This window comes from Mytilus californianus, unplaced genomic scaffold, assembly GCF_021869535.1.
Source record: "Mytilus californianus isolate M0D057914Y unplaced genomic scaffold, xbMytCali1.0.p SCAF_11, whole genome shotgun sequence".
Taxonomy (NCBI): Eukaryota; Metazoa; Mollusca; class Bivalvia; order Mytilida; family Mytilidae; genus Mytilus; species Mytilus californianus.
Genome location: NW_026262593.1, coordinates 10,254,867 through 10,273,124, shown reverse-complemented (window position 1 = coordinate 10,273,124; position 18,258 = coordinate 10,254,867). Strand labels below are relative to the sequence as shown.

At 32.8% G+C, this 18,258-nt stretch overlaps 2 protein-coding genes across 45 annotated transcripts in view; one reads left to right on the top strand and one right to left on the bottom strand.

The window, feature by feature from the left end:
- LOC127719523 (collagen alpha-1(XII) chain-like) overlaps nt 1-18,258 on the top strand; it is a 565,245-nt gene that overhangs the window by 396,064 nt on the left and 150,923 nt on the right. The gene's annotated exons all lie outside the window — the stretch shown is intronic.
- LOC127719526 (sulfotransferase 1B1-like) overlaps nt 3,341-18,258 on the bottom strand; it is a 51,170-nt gene continuing 36,252 nt past the window's right edge. The window contains exons 2-6 of the mRNA XM_052225731.1: nt 7,177-7,346; nt 6,586-6,909; nt 5,423-5,523; nt 4,173-4,341; nt 3,341-3,526 (exon numbers count right to left, since the gene is read on the bottom strand). Coding sequence (XP_052081691.1) covers nt 3,411-3,526; nt 4,173-4,341; nt 5,423-5,523; nt 6,586-6,909; nt 7,177-7,346 — 880 coding nt within the window. The 3' untranslated portion in view covers nt 3,341-3,410. The remainder of the gene's footprint in view (nt 3,527-4,172; nt 4,342-5,422; nt 5,524-6,585; nt 6,910-7,176; nt 7,347-18,258) is intronic.

The window sequence follows — 18,258 nt, the reverse complement described above, 5'->3', positions numbered from 1 at the left end:
ATGTTCTGTTACGTCATATCTATGAATTGAACATTATATGTATTAAATTTCGCACCATGTGTAACAAAAATTAATGACACAAAATATCTTCGCACACTTCTAAAAAATACATTTCCGATATTTTTCTACATGTAAACTAAGGCTCCGTGTTGAAGACCGTACTTTGACCTATAATGGTTTACTTTTATAAATTTTGACTTGGATGGAGAGTTGTCTCATTGGCACTCATACCACATCTTCTCATATCTATAAACGTTAGTTTTCTCAATTGAATTGTTTCATATTTTTCATGTCGGGGCCTTTTATCAGTGGAAAATCTAATGAACGAAAACAAAAGAAAATTTACTCTTCTTATGATAGAGTCGAGAAAGTCAATAATAAAACAATTCCGGTGACGATAGTGATCAAAAGTTATTTCTTAATAATAATTGTACATTTCAAAAAAAATATTTATTAAACTGTGTTAGAAGAAATATACATGCAAATACACTATGTTTTATGTTCGGTATTTATCGAGATAATTGCATTAGAAGCTAGTGAAACTGAAATATAAAAAAATGCCAATCCTTGCTGCATATTGATTAAAAAATTGAAGAAAATCATGTACATACAAAATGTTAAGATCCTTCAGGTCACCAATTTTCGGAGTGTTCCACAAAGTCCTTAGCATGTTACAATTTCTCAAAGTTTATTTATTTTTTCACACCTAAGTTATTGAGAGATGCCGAATTGGTCATACTAGAGTGACACACGAGTATCTTTTAAAAAATGAAGATGAACCACAATGTGTACCTTGCAACTGCAAGTATACTATTAAACATGTTTTAATTCATTGTATTGACTTTGCTGGTATTCGGAAGAAGCTTTTCAATGTCAATAATATGTATGATTTATTTAATAATGTTCCATTTACAAATATTGTTTCATTCTTAAAAGAAATTGGAATATATCATAAAATATAAAAAAATATTGTTATATTTAAAACGATTTTAATTTTTATCACGTTATCTTAGTGTTGATTTTCCAGATATAAGAGAACGAAAAAAGTTAAGTGTAATAGATATTTTTTGTCTCGCCTCTACGAAGTAATAAAGGTGTGCTGTTTCCGGTGGCGTTGGCGGGGTCAACATTTAAAAAAAAATTAATAATTTAACTTTTTAGGCTATTAAATAAAAATTTCGGAGTAACTATCACAAATTTATGTACGAAATGTGATAATAAGTGAGTAATTGAAGTGTTCAAGCTGACTGAACTTAAGTTTACGCCGCCTTTCAGAGAGGGATAAATAAAATGATTCTCTTTAAGTAAATATTTGTTGTTACTGCTTCAAAAACATTTCATTTACTTATGACTGTATATTTCTTAAATAATTACTCAGGAAAAGGTTTTTTTTTTATAGCCCAATATAAGAAATATGGAGAAAAAGAACACTAAATCACTGAGTATAGCTTGCTATGCTTACTAACATTCATGGTAGAGCCATATTTCAAGGCAAGTTTCCCTCAAATGTGTTTTTGAAACTCAATCCACTCAAAATATTTCATGTTTGCAACTTTTCTGTAAAAAAGCATGAAATTTAGAAAAATGAGAGTACATAGAGGTCAAAGGCGCATGTACAGCTTCCCTAAATAGGAGAAATACAACCATTGTTATTCCCTATTTGTCTTTGTTAAATTGACATTTTCAAAAAAAAATGTGCAGAATTAATAAAGAAATACTTAGCATGAGAAAAGTTTTATCCTGTTCAGTACTACAGTCAAAATTTCACATGACATTTCATTGCATATAAGATAATAACCATCACTAGAAGTTAACCAATTAAATTGTCACCCCTATTTTACCTGTTTACAAGCATTAGTAACCATGTCACCTCAAGATTCCAAAATATTTTATAAAAACACCATTTAAACATGTTAAAAAATGTTGCTTTGAATCACCCAAGGTATTTGTTTATGACTCAGATTTATTTTCTGCAATAAAATGCAGGATTAATTTCCTACAACTGTCAAATTCAAGGAAATATTTTTTTGAATCTTTTTTCGTATGAAACCGGATGGGACGAGAGCATTACATTTGGGGATTAAATTTTCTTACGTTAACGCTCAGCTTTTGATTACATTTGCGCGCATTTCACAGGTAACACAGGTAATAACGAAGATAATTCATAATAGATATAACTATAGTTATCATGAATTTTTAACATATTTATAAATTTGAATTATATATTTTTCATATTGAATTCTATAAGAAAAGAAAGTGATCATGAGAAATCCTGTTATAGTTAAGACATACATGTAACTTAATTGAGAATATGTCAGAGTAAATAGTAATTTGTTTCCGAATTTTACAGAATACTGATCGCTTCAGTAAATAATTTTAGTCCGTTTTAAAGTTGCGTCAAGGCACAAAGTTCGTTTGTCAGACAAAAATATCGGGGAGAAGATCATTAATGTACGATGGATTTACTTTCCGTATCGACAGAACACTTAAGTCAGGATATTTCATGGGAATGCACCGTAAATAATTGCAAACTAAGGTATTTCACCAGATTTCTTATTTTCTGCAAGTCTTTGGGAACCAGTACCATAAGCAGATTCCATGCGTACTACAAACAAACCGGAATCATCCCAAGCTCGCTACAATGAGTAATTGTATTCAGCAAATCCATGTATTTTTGTGTTATGTGTTTCCTGGAAGCAGTGGGCTTCAAAATATTCATCACGTTACGACATGTAAAATCAGTACTTTAATTTTTAGATTTTGTAATGTTATTACATTTTTATCTGTATGTATTTCAAGGACTATTTTTTACTCTTTTAAAACTATGACTGCATCTCTCGTTGGCAAAGTTGACCTTAATCGACTTCGGCTGTATTGATAGAGTCATTTGAATTTATACTATTAAACGTTTCATATTTAGGCATTCCAACATTAGTAGTCGCTAACATACTTATTTTGAAATACCTTCTTTATCATATGTAAAATGTGTGCCCAATGAACTCCAATAAGCGACGGAAATACCTTTCAATAGAATGAATAGCATTATATCAAAATACAGAGCAGCTGGAGTACTATCAGTCTTTTAGGTTACCATAATCCCCAGTGGCAATGTCCCCGGGACTAACATTTGTCATTCAATTATATAATAATGTTAAACTAGGGTTGCATTTCTAGAGATCGGTTATCAGTTGTTGTGTGGTTGTGTGTGAACGATTATACCAACCAGGGTTGTAAGTGATTTGGTACATGTACTATTAGGCCGATAGGTGAATGCATTTTTGGTGAATTCATCCATTTGAAAACTTTCATACATTGTTATGTTGAAATAATTTCTAGTTCATATGGCTCCGTCGAATTCGTTTTTTAATATTTGATTAATACAAAATTTTAACGTAATATCGATACAGTATCTACTGTATTTCGTATGTGAAGTCTACTTCAACACCCTCCATTTCTTTTCTGTACATTACATCAAATTGTTCATTTTGCGAGACCGAAAACCAGTTCTTCCAGTCTCCAATTTCCCCTGTAAGAATACAAAAAAAGTAAAAATATATTTATAATGAGCTACGGGAGGGGGGGGAAAACTTAGATAAGGAACATTTCTAAATTATGATAGTTTATGAACTAGTTCTTATAGACAAAATGTGTGTAAATGAATATTTTACACACCCATGACAGTTTTGGAGAAATTCCACAAGATTTTGACATTGCAATTTTGTTTGTATTTAGAACTCGTTGATCTGCATCAGAGCATCGCAAAAGATAAATGTTGCATTTATAATTCCAGAAATACAGTCAATCAAAACTTAAAACCTAAATAATGTGCACAGAAAGGAGCGAAACATTTGAAATGTCTCCTTTGATTTACATTTTCCCGAAAATCTGTCCTCATAATTTGGATTGCAGATGATATTTCATAATTATATCACTTTCGTCTTTTATGATATATCGATATAAGTGGATCACCGGATTCGTTTTTATTTTTAACCGAAGTATTTGTAGCGTAGTTTCTAAACAACACTGACTTATTATCTCTTGATATTTACCTTTTCTAAACAACACTGACTTATAATCTCTTGATATTTACCTTTTCTAAACAACACTGACTTATTATCTCTTGATATTTACCTTTTCTAAACAACACTGACTTATATTCTCTTGATATTTACCTTTTCTAAACAACACTGACTTATATTCTCTTGATAATGCAACTGTAGCATCCTGTTTATGATCTTTTAACTTTTGAAAGACATTTTTATCGGCAACTTCTGCTATAAACTGATCGTCAAAGGGAACTTCCAGGAACTCAGCAAGTTGTTTGATTGTTTCAATCGGGCGCTACAATGTATATGTTAAAGTTAGAAATCGACATTTGGAAAATTGGTGTTGATAGCTAGTCTTTATTCTTTTTATTCACAACTGTTATTGACTCATAGTTGTTGACAGCTTGACATATTGTATAGAAACAATTATAAACAAAATACCGAACTCCAAGTCAAATTCAAAAAAGGTAAGTTGAAGATCGTATATTGTCCTATCGATGTTGTTATGGCGCTTGTTTCCTGTCTCGTGTATGTATCTCCAACATCATATTATTCATATTTGACGTTTGCAATATCTGTCACAAACGATGATCAACAAACCTCGTGATATGTAAAGGTTTAATTTTTTTTTCATTAGGCAATTGTTTTTCTTTTTTTTAATTAGATATTTAATGTCCATAATATACTATAGCTAGTATTTAGATTTGCTAGTATTTACATGTAGATTCAATATCTAACTTCTGTTAAACATTTGTGGCAATCGTGAACTTACTAAAATTTATAGAGGTTCAAGTTCTGTAATGGTTGATATTTATTTATACTCGAACTAATAGTACTTTATGCAACGATGAATGTGTAGAAGTTTCTTTCAAACAAGAATTTGTTACTATAAAGTTCGACTATATAAACTATGCATCTGTTTAATAAATGTGTCCTTCTCATTAGAGATAGGGAAGTCAATCGGGAAAACTCGGCAGATTTCGCTTCTCTTTGTTTAGATCTGCCGATATGTGTTGAATGATAAATAAGGAATTTTGAAACTGTTACATTAACCCTTAAATTCTGTTACATTTTGAAAATAAAATTTCAGTTCTGTGAAACTCGCATTGTTTTATTTTAGTCGAATTACTGTCGATTCATTATCATTCGTTGGATACCAATTTTTGAGGATTTCGTGGGTACAGGGGAACAACGAATTCAAATGTTCAACGAATTGTAAATTTTCTAAAGGAATGTATGCAAACTTTGCCAAAGCCACGAAATTAAATATCCAAGAAAATGCAAGTTTTTCTGACTCCACGAATATAGGTATCCGAGAAAATAAAAGAATCCACAGTAACCGACAAACGCAAATAAAGTCTTTATAATCGTTCTACCAATTTCAAATCTTCAAACAGCACACCATGCACATTCTTGTTATTTCTTGCAGCATTTGTCATTTCTTTCGTGTAATTGAACCAACCAGTTAACAATGTATCTATAATGATATGAAAGTAGATTAAAAGAATGAACTACATGTAACAGCATAATACGCGAACAAGAGATGACATAAACACAAATGGCAGTTTACATTCTAGTTAAAGGGAAACTGACAATGTCATGGCAAAAATACGAAAACGGCCAAAAGACAAAACGAGTCCTAAAACACTACATAGAAAACCGAAAGACTGAGCAACATGAACACCACTAAAATCCTGATTGATCCTTCTTCCCGTAACATTTCTACTCGGGTGTCATAGCTTTTGTATGGCTTGAACCATTAATGTTTTTGTATGGCTTGGATCTTCATTGTTTTTGTATGGCTTGGACCTTCAATGTTTTTGTATGGCTTGGACCTTCATTGTTTTTGTATGGCTTGGACCTTCAATGTTTTTGTATGGCTTGGACCTTCAATGTTTTTGAATGGCTTGGACCTTCAATTTTTTTGATTTGATCGTTCCTAATGAAGGTAAATCCACAAAAGAGCTTCGGACGCGCCACATCTATACAAATTCTATGTTCATAAAACGTCTGTATTTTCATACCTATATGAGGTATATGTATGGAAATAAATAAAGTTTACTTTCACCTTAGCTCATTTTCAAAAAATGCGCGAGGTAATTTCATAACACGATGTGCACCTTCTTTTAACTTAAATGTGTTTTGTGAATGTCCATTTAGTATCTTCTTTTACAAATGTAGATTGATTTAAAAAATTATGGTAATATTTCATCATTCATAACTTTTTGCTTCTTCAAAAAACATATAAAACAGCAGGTAGATTTATGCTCTAGAATTATATTAAGATTTTATTTGTATAGTATCAACGAACCGAACATTATAGTTTTATACAAATGAATAGTAAATGAAAAAATGAACGTATTGAATTTTTAACCTAAATAACTTTTTTCTTTGTCAATTATACACAAATTTTGGATTATGACGTACATAAAAAATAAATACGTCTTTGTTATGCAAAACAATTTTTAAAGTTGTTTTGTAAAGTATCTACGGGTCTAAAGCTTACACAAACGTAATTATTAAAAAGAAAACACTTTACCATTGATAACCACATCTTCATAATACTGCTTCCATGTCCAATTTGGAGGAACACCATTCATCTCTTTCAACCAATTGTACTGAGAAACGTGTCTATCCTTAGGATTTCTGTTCACATACACGACTTTAGCCTTTTTGTCTATATGCTTTGACGGCAAGAAGCTCCAAGGAAGATGTGAATGTAGAATTCTTCGCCTATTTTCAGCCTCCAATAATTGAAAGTCGGTCATAAAATCTAAATGGATTTTCAGTGTAGCGGCCCTACTGTTATATTCTGTCGTGTGGTCTACTAGCATGCATATAATCTCATGAACCCAATGTGTACCTGGTAGAAAAATCGTGAAAAACAATAACATCTACATTTCTTAAACGATAAGCAAAAGAATATTTTTCCCAAAATAGATATGGACTTTCGTGTTTAGCTTTGTAATGATACAGGACATTGTTTTTACAGTAAAAGTTTTAAGCAAAAAATATGTAGTCATATGAATACATGTAATTAAATATGAAAGCGAACACAAAATATTATATATGTAATTATAAGATATTGATGAATAATTTGACTTTGATTGGAAATTAAAATGGAACTTACCTGTTTTCGGCGCCGTGCATAATAAAATGTCATCATCCCTGGAAGGAAATTCCTTTATGTCCTGGAACTGTTTTTTGGGATTTTCCTTCAAGCAAGGCCATGCAAAATATGTTGATTCTTCATACTCAATGAAAGGATAGATGGCCAGTTGTAAGTCTCCGTCTGCACGTCTTAAAAAGAAATGTTTTGTATTACACACTTCATACGAATATATATATTTAACAACTATGTAACAATGGCTGAAAGCGCTTAACAAAGGCAACAGTAGTATACCGCTGTTCGAAAGTCATAAATCGATTGAGAGAAAACATATCCGGGTTACAAAACTAAAACCGAGGGAAACACATGAACTATAAGAGGAAAACAACGAAACAACAGAAAAACTGAAAGATTGATTATATGTCATTAAAATATTTATTGAGATATACGACAAAAGCATTTTTGGCATACAATACAGTTACAGCTGAGGTTATGACGTCGCTAAAGAAAAAAGGTTTTCGCTAACACTTCTAATCATGTAATTAAGGTCTTTCCTTTCTTAATGGAAAAACCTTACTGTATTTCGTTTGTTTATTATTATTATTATTCTTTTTCCTCGTCCGATTTCAAAGTCAAAAGTCAAAAAAAGTACGCGACAGATCCAAATGATCTTTGGTGCCAAGTATTGGATTAATAAAATCTATCTTGTATTAGGGGAACCAAAGTGTACTATTTACCTTATAGGAGTTATCTCCCCAATTACAAAAACCATTGTTATCGCTACTCTTCATAAACTATAAGAGTTAGCGGCAAATGTTTGTTTTTAAATGTTCCTTGCCACTTGTCGCAGCTTTAAATAACTTTAACCGAAGCGATCCAGTGACCTCTTATAGGAGTTATTTCCCCTTGAATATTTTACTTTTCGGTATGCATAAGAATCTCATAAACCGTAAGTTGTAAAGACCTAGGGTCTTTTTATTTGAGATCATTGGACCATAACTTGAAAATGTAGGTCAAGGTCAAAGGTCAAGGTCATATTTTAGATTTTGACATTTCGTTGATTTCCCTATAATTCTCAAATGGTTATAGATAGAGAAAATTTAAATAGTGAAAAATGCTTGGTACTTCAAGGGGCAACTTTGTTACATTATGACTGTATTGGTTTTATCATTGTGTAAGGGACATAACCCCCATTGATGGTTTGTAAAAAGACATTATTAGGCAAAACTCTTAAACAAAAGGCCTAGACCCATAGGGTCTTTTGCAATGACATTGTGGACCAATGACCTTGACCAAGGTCACAAGGTCAAGGTCATGTACAAAGAGGCAAATTATGTGTTTTTGGCACTATTTAAAGAGTTTGATGTGTGTTTTTTGTAGGTTGACATTGACCTTTAACCTTACTACTTGTTAAGTGATCTCTCAAAAGATAAATCCCATGTGTTTAGATATAATATTTAGGCTTTCTATTCCGTTTTTGCATGATCAAAGTGGATCCGTTCTCTGTGTTAACCAACCAACCAACAAACCAACCAACCAACCAACCAACCAATCAAACAATCAATCAATTAGTCAGTCAGTCAGTCAATCATTGCATGCATGTTTCTGTCTCATGTGTTTAATATGGGGACCAAGATCTTATTTCTTTCTATTTCGATTGTTTGAATAGACCATATCCCACGTGTTTAATTAATTAATTAATCGATCAATCAATCAATCAATCAATCAATCAATCAATCAATCAATCAATCAACCAACCAACCAACCAATAATAAACCAACCAATCAATCAATCAATCAAGCAACCATTCAATCAATCATTGCATGCATACATGTTTCCGTCTCATGTGTTTGATATATGGGGGTCCAAGATCTCATTTGTGTTTTTTTTTTCGCTTGTTTCAAGAGACCACCATATCCCACATGTTAAATTTTTTAACCAACCAACCAATCAACCAACCAATCAACTAATAAACCAACGATCTAACCAATACTTCATTGTATGCATGTTTCCGTCTTATGTGTTTAATACGGGGTCCAAGATCTCCTTTGTTTCGTTTTTGCTTGTTTCAGGAGACCCTATCCCACGTGTTTGATTAATCAAATAATCAATCAATCAATCAATCAATCAATCAACTATATCCCACATGTTAAATTAACCAACCAACCAACCAACCAACCAATCCATAAACCAACCAACCAACCAAGCAATCATTTATTGTGTGCATGTTTCCGTCTCATGTGTTTAATACGGGGTCCAATATTTCCTTTGTTTCTTTTTTCATTTGTTTCAAGAGACCCTATCCCACGTGTTTAATCAAATAACCAACCAACCAATCAACAAATCAATCAACCAACCAACCAAAAAATTAATTGATTAATTAATTAATCAATCAATCAATTAATAAACCAACCAACTGATCAATCAATCATTCATTGTATGCACGTTTCCGTCTCATGTGTTTAATATTGTATTTACATCTCTTCTGAAAAAAAAAATCCACATGCTTGTTATCAGATGTTCTGGGAAACTACATGTCCAGTTGACCCCAAAATTTGCAGTCAGCAGGGTATACATGTATTACATCTCCATAAAACAACGTGGTGCAGATATCTCCCAGGAATTTTCCTACAGAAAAGAAATTGCAAAGCCGTTAAAATCGCTTGCTAGCTCCGTGAATCTCAGTGAAATCCTACAATAAAATGTCCGCTCCTAGATTAAAATACAAATCTGTGTTACAAACTGCTACTGAAAAATGTACATCAGATGAAAATAATCAACAAACGTCTTTTAAAATTACACAGGATCAATTAAATCCAAAGCATGCACTGCTCGTAAACTGTGATAAAAATGTCAATTACCTACAATGACAAAAGAAATACATTTTGTAAACTCCGTCGCTATAAATGTTGTCTGTTTAACGTCCCCACCTAAAAAAAAATAAAAATGCTAAGTTTTTGCTATTATAAAGCTTCGTCACGTGACGCCACAATCTGGCGCGAGACAAATGCGCGCCCGGGACCTGAAATAGAATAAAAACTTTCCATCTAACTAAATATAGAAACTTAAACAACACACTAATATGGACCCTTTAAAGAAAGAAACAAACAAACAAACAAACAAACAAACAAACAAACAAACAAACACACACACACACATATCAATCAATCATGTTTCAGAAGGGGGGAAAGACCGTTTACAATTGCTTTTTTAAAGCAATTGATTTATATTTCTTTGTGTTTTTTTCGCAAGACTAACGAAGGCTAGAGGTTCCTGATTTGGGACAGGCGCAAAAAGTGTTAAGGTAGATAGGGTGTCTTCCTCCATCTTGGATTTTGAAATACCAGAAAATAATCGGTCTAGACCTTTAATAAAATATGCAAATTTTAAGAGTAGTGGGTAATTCATGTGTAAGAATTTTCATTCTAATATAGAAAATGACATGTTTTATTATATTTATGGTTGTATTTTACAAAAAACAGAATAGTTTTGTTTGATTCAATTTTTTACAACTTTGCCACATAAGGGGAGGCAACTCAAATGTAAGGGCAGATAATTCAGATAAAGTTACTTTTACGATATAATGTGTTAGGAATTTATCTATTTTATTATGTAGCAAGAAAACAGGCCCGGTTATTCCATTTTTTTCTTTTTCTTATCTGAAAGTATAATATTAGACCTATCTTCTCATATTTTATCTCAAATATCTATGGTGTAGTTTTCGTTTTATGGCAGAAAATTGCGTTTTCCATGCATAATCTATACAAAATCTGCCAATTTTGCACAACCTGTAGCGTGAGGTTATGACGTAGCTAAAGCAAAAAAATTTTTTCCGCAGATTTAAGTCATAAACTTGAAAATTATGTAGGAAGATTATATGTGGCAATTTCTAATGAAAAAAGTCCCCGATGAGGTTTTTTTTTAAAATTAAATAAATAAAAAGCACAAATTGCCAGCTTTTTACAAAAATCATGAAATATTTGACAGATAACTATTTCCAAACAATTGTTACGCAAATGTAATGCATATATGTGTAAAGAAGAAATTGCAAAATGTTTTTACCACAAAAAAATGCGTGTGTTTATCTTAAAAGGACACAAATGACGAAAAAGATCAAAATGTTTGGCAAAAATCTACAATTTCGACCACATTTATCTTTAACAGTAGCACATGAAGGTATAGTTTTATAACATATTTGATTTGATCAGGTAAGAATGACACATGCATGGCTCTACAATCTGACGATACCTGTATCGTAGCATTGCACAAGGTCATGTTTTTCTCTGACTGTTAATGACGTCTTTACACTAAATCCATTGGATGTTGGATGTGTACTGAATGATATTTTAGTCTTAGATGCATGATTTTGTTAGTTGTTATTGGCTTTGAACTAACTGTCAGTAACTGCGAGTACTCTCAGATCTGTACTTAGTGTCTTTTTTGTTGTGGGGATGTACACGTACCCTGCCACGTCCGGTTTGTGTTTTTGTTAGATGTATCTCTGCTTTGTATCGATCTGATTTGTTAAGCCCTTTTCAACTGATTTTTAGCTCACCTGGCCCAAAAAGAGCTTTTCTCATCACTTGGCGTCCGTCGTCCGTCGTCCGTCGTCCGTCGTCCTGCGTCCTGCGTCCGTCGTCCGTAAACTTTTACAAAAATCTTCTCCTCTGAAACTACTGGGCCAAATTTGACCAAACTTGGCCTCAATCATCATTAGGGTATCTAGTTTAACAAATGTGTCCGGTGACTCGGCTAACCAACCAAGATGGCCGCCATGGCTAAGAATAGAACATAGGGGTAAAATTAAGATTTTGGCTTATATCTCTGAAACCAAAGCATTTAGAGCAAATCTGACATGGGGTAAAATTGTTTATCAGGTCAAGATCTATCGGCCCCACAATTTTCAGATGAATCTGACAACCCGTTGTTGGGTTACTGCCCCTGAATTGGTAATTTTAAGGAAATTTTGCCGTTTTTTGGTTATTATCTTGGATATTGTTATAGATAGAGATAAACTGTAAACAGCAATAATGTTCAGCGAAGTAAGATCTACAAATAAGTCAACTTGATCAAAATGGTCAGTTGACCCCTTAAGGAGTTATTGCCCTTTATAGTCAATATTTAACCATTTTTCGTAATTTTTTGTAATCTTTTCAAAAATCTTCTCCTCTGAAACTACTTAGACAAATTAAACCAAACTTGTCCACAATCATTATTAGGGTATCTAGTTTAAAAATGTGTCCGATGACCCCGCCCGCGAACCAAAATGGCCGACATGGCTAAAAAATAGTACATAGAGTAAAATGCAGTTTTTGGCTCATATCTCTGAAACCAAAGCATTTAGAGCAAGTCTGACAAGGATAAAATTGTTCATTAGATGAAGATCTATCTGCCCTGAAATTTTCAGACCAATCAGGCAACACTTTGTTGGGTTGCTGCCCCTGAATTGGTAATTTTAAGAAAATTTTGCAGCTTTTGGTTATTATTTTGAATATTATTATAGATAGAGATAAACTGTAAACAAAAATAATGTACAGCAAAGTAAGATCTACAAATAAGTCACATGACCAAAATTGTCAATTGACCCCTTAAGGAGTTATTGCCCTTTACAGTAAATTTTTTACAATGTTCATAAATTTTGTAAGTTTTTGTAAATTTTTACAAAATATTTTCCACTGTAACTACTGGGCCAAGTTCATTATAGATAGAGATAATTGTAAGCAGCAAGAATGTTCAGTAAAGTAAGATCTACAAACACATCACCATCACCAAAACACAATTTTGTCATGAATCCATCTGTGTCCTTTGTTTAATATGCACATAGACCAAGGTGAGCGACACAGGCTCTTTAGTGCCTCTAGTTTGAATAACCTTCTACCTAATTTAGGTGGTTCATTGTGTCAGGTTGAAGATGACACATTGATCAATGGTTAAACGATACCTATAAGTTGTGCTCTGATGGCTATATAGGCGAGCTGTAGTTGTTGACATCCCAATCCTGTGATCTATGCTCCATAATAAAGTCTGTATTTATATTTATCTCAAGTTAATTTTGAAGGAATCTTACAAGTCATTTAGAAGTCCATATGTAGTGTTTTAAAAACCTGATTTTAACCATTTTTATACAACTGCAAAAAATTTGCGTTCGTGTATTGCTATCATGTCGTTGTCCTTGTCCTCGTCGTCCGAAGACATTTGGTTTCGGGACAATAACTTTAGTATAAGAGAATGGATCTCTATGAAATTTAACCACGAGGTTCAATAGCACAAAAGGAAGGTTGGGATTGACTTTGGGGGTTATTGTCCCAACTGTTTAGGAATTAGGGGTCAAAAAGGGGCCAAAAAAGGCATTTTTTTCTAGTTTCCGGACAATAACTTGTGTATAAGTGATTGGATCTCTATGAAATTGTACCACAAGGTTCCATACCACATAGGGAAGGTTGGGGGTTATGGCCCAAACCGTTCAGGAATTAGGGGCAAAAAAAGGTGAAAAACAAGGTTTTTCTAGTTAATGGACAATTACTTAAGTAATAGTCTATGGATCTCTATGAAATTGAAACACAAGGTTCCATAACACAAAGGGAAGGCTGGGTTTGACTTTGGGGGTTATAGCTCAAACCGTTCAGAAAAAGATGGCAAAAAGGGGAGGAGGCAAGATTTTTCTGGTTTCCGGACAAATACTTAAGTATTAGTCAATGGATCTCTATGAAATTGTACCACAAGGTTCCATACCACACACAGAAGGTTGGGGTCGATTTGGTGGGTTATGGCTTGAATCGTTAAGAAACTAAGAGTCCAAATAGGGGCCAAAAACAAGACTTTTCTAATACTAGCTAAGCTGGTTCTAACATAAATTATTTCTGATCTATATAAAGAAACAACAAATACTGATAAGGCAGGAGATGCACACCAAACAGGGTGTGTAAATTATTATATTTAGTTTACAAACAGATTAACTAAGTATTGCAAAACAGCAAAAAAATCTTCAATTGAAAATAAATGCAAATCTTTTAACCAATTTCAATGAGGATTAATTTAAAGTCTTGAATTGATTGAGGTTTTTACCATGTATTACTATATTGGATATTTGGACATTTTTAAATAGGACTATATTGAGGTCCAAAGGGTCCAAAATTAGACTTTGTTTGATTTCATCAAAAACTGAATTCTGGTGGTTCTACGATATGCCGAATCTAACTGTGCATTCAGATTTTTAATTTTGAGCCCTGTTTTTAAATTAGTCCATATTAAGATCCAAAGGGTCTTAAATTAAACTCTGTTTGAATTCATGGTTTTTTTTATATGGTGAATCTAACCATGGAATTAGATTTTTGATATTGGACCATTTAATTAGTTAAGTAGATTAAATGTCCCATTTCATATTTTTAGCTCACCTGGCCCGAAGGGCCAAGTGAGCTTTTCTCATCACTTGGCCTCCGTCGTCCGTCGTTCGTCGTCCGTCGTCGTCGTCGTCGTCGTCGTCCGTCGTCGTTAGCTTTTTACAAAAATCTTCTCTGAAACTCTGGGCAAAATTTAACCAAACTTGGCCACAATCATCATTAGGGTATCTAGTTTTAAAAATGTGTCTGATGACCTTGCCAACCTGCCAAGATGACCGCCATGGCTAAAAATAGAACATAGGGGTAAAATGTAGATTTTGGCTTGTATCTCTAAAACTAAAGCATTTAGAGTAAATCTGACATAGGTAAAACTGATTATCAGGTCAAGATCTATCTGCCCTGAAATTTTCAGACAAATCTGACAACCTGTTGTTGGGTTGCTGCCCCTGAATTGGTAATTTTAAGGAAATTTTGCAGTTTTTTGTTATTTTCTTGAATATTATTATAAATAGAGATAAACTGTAAACAGCAATAACGTTCAGCAAAGTAAGCTCTACAAATAAGTCGTCATGACCAAAATTGTCAGTCGACCCCTTAGGAGTTATTGCCCTTTATAGTCAAATTTTAACAATTTTTCGTAAATTTTTGTTATCTTTTACAAAAATCTTCTTCTCTGAAACTACTGAGACAATTTAACCATACTTGGCCATAATCATTATTAGGGTATCTAGTTTAAAAAATTTGTCCGATGACCCCGCCTTCCAACCATCATGGCCGACTTGGTTAAAAATAGAACATAGAGGTAAAATGCAGTATTTGGTTTATATCTTTGAAACTAAAGCATTTAGAGAAAATCTTACAGGTGACAAAAATGTTCATCAGATTGAGATTTATCTGCCTGGAAATTTTCAGACCAATCTGACAACCCGTTGTTGGGTTGCTGCCCTGAGTTAGTATTTTTACAGAAATTTTGCAGTATTTTGTTATTATCTTACATATCATTATAATATCTAATATCTAATACTATTAATTTTGATTTTAACCTTATTTTAAATGATTTACAGGGGAGGGTTGGCGCTTTCAAATTAGTTTAACCACGCCACTTTCTGTATGCGCCTATCCCAAGTCAGGAGCCTGTAATTCAGTGGTTGTAATTTGCTGCTGTATATCATATTTGTTTATCGTTTATTATTCTAGTTCATAAATCAGGTCGTTAGTTTTCTCGCTTGGATTGTTTTACATTTGTCATTTTGGGGACTTTTATAGCTGACTATGCAGTATGAGTTTTGCACATTGTTAAAGGCTGTACAGTGACCTATAGGTTGCACTTTGTAAATACAGCTGTTTCACAAGCCACGCCTCCTTTGGGGAGATATTATAATATTCATAGATATTTTGTTTTGTTTACGTACTGGTTCCAAGATATGATCTCTATGTTTCATCTCATAGAGAAATAACTTGGGAATGTTACCAGACGAGTATAAAAACGAGAGGTAGCGGTGAAAAATGAATTATGAGGACGACCCAAAGTGAAGGTATGAGTAGTACAGAATTTTAGTATTAGTTTAAACTCTTAGAAGTTCGGGACATATAAATGTTGAAAATATGCCGCACAGCCCTATGCTTTTATCTTTGAATAAAAAAGTAGTGCATATCAACTTTCCGTTCTAGGATATATTTTTTAACGAAACTTCATAGTAAAAGTGGCACATCTTTAGCCGCAAAGAGAGTTCCTATGGGAAATTGCATTGTGTATATTTACAGAAGTGCAATCTATAGTTGTTAATTTCTATGTCATTTGGTCTCTTGTGGAGAGTTGTCTCATTGGCAATCATACGACATCTTGTTATTTTTATATGAATGTAAATTTTGGTAAAGATACAAATCACTTTTTGCCCTTGAAATAATGAATTGTTGTTGCTGTAATTTATGTTTAAGAATAACTGTTTTTTTCTCTAAAAAAAACATGTATATTTAGATATAGTTAAAAACGTATCTTATCAAATTCAACTGTAGTTGGAAATAAGACATTTAACGTTATGCTATACTATGTGACATTTAACATAATAACCTAATGATCAATGAAAAGGATAGGAATGCCCTTTACCGTCAGGCGTCAAACGGTAATTTTCGGCTACCGTTAGCGTAAAATTGGTTAAAATTTTACCGTGATTCGTCAAAATATCCTTTAACGTGATTCGTCAGAGGTCTCAAATAATTATCGTTACCGTTATTTTTGGAAAAAAATTATTGTGATTCGTCAAAATCAGTCGATTTTTTTATCATCTTAAAGAAAGTGTACATTTTATCGTCATGCACCAAAAAATACCGTTAACGTCATTTGGCAAGATTTGTTACCGTTACTCGTCATGAAGGTACCCCCATTACGACCCTCATGAAAAGACAACTTACATTTTCTCCATATCCTTAGTTATTGTTCCAGTTGTTCAGCTCATGCAATAATTAAAACAACTAAAACATTTTGAAAGTTTATCGTGTGGTCACTTCTCACACATTCTTGTTCAAATATATTTTATGATCATGTAAATATATATTGTCATAATATGCAAGGGCCGCAAGGGGGTGTCAGAGTTACGTAATTATATTGGACATGATTAACCACGAATAAATACTGGGGTCAAAATCAATTGGTCGATTTATTAATCATGCACCACATTCTTCATATTCGCCATTGTTATATGCTGAAAATTTCTAATTAATATACTATATAATAAAATATTAATTTTCGCGAACCATTTAGGTTACAAGAGCGCAATTATTTGTTTACATTTTACCGGCAAGTTTTTTACCCCAAGATGGTACTCAGAATAGAATCCTATACGGCTTCTGATTGGATGATACAGGATTGGAATTACATTTAATCGAAAGCTTATCCAATTAGGTTTAAAAATTGCAGAAAAACATATTCACATTTTACAAAGTATAGAAAATATCCTCCATTTCTGCACGTCGGAGCCATTAAAAATATGCCTTTTTCATTAAGCGAAAAAAATAGACGATCTTTTTCAACTGCATTTTAAGTCAATTTCTGCCGCATGACCCTATATATTTTTTTGGTTGTAATGCAACACTGGCATTTCTAGTAACAGGAACTGCAATCCGTTTTTCCCTAGTTTGTGTAGTCTTCGAGAAAAAAAATACGGAACACCAGTGGTACCCTATGGAAAATGCATTACGAATAATTGCGCTCTTGTAACCTATAGAAAAAAGACATTTTTTTTTAATAAGGCTTTGAAAAATGTTAAAAATAGTCATTCTGCTCGGAAAAAATGTGAAACAGCGAGAAATTGGGTCAAATGGACTTTTCATCAACGTGAATTCAAGCTATAGTCTGTTTCCTATTTGTGTTGATTTCAATATCTAAATCTAGGGTGGGCTCGAATGTCGACAAAGTATGAAGAGAATAGAACGGTTTTGTGATATCTACTGTTTTTATGGGGAAAAGCATGTGTATATCTTGAATTTGAAGATTCATTTTGGTTTTTAACAATAATGATCGTGACTCAGTTGCTATTCTAGCAAAAAGCTAATTTGGTGAAAATTAACCGAAAGGGTCCCTAAGCAAACACCAACGATTTAGTTAAATTGCAAAGTAGAAAAATTAATCTTGGCATTGAATATTGTAGTCCAAGAATAGTTTCTCTTGCCAAAGTAGTAATATTATCATATTTTCAAAATTTGGAAAAACTATAGTCTGTTTCAAAAACGTGTTTTTTCAAGAAATGGTTTCATTTAAAGCCAT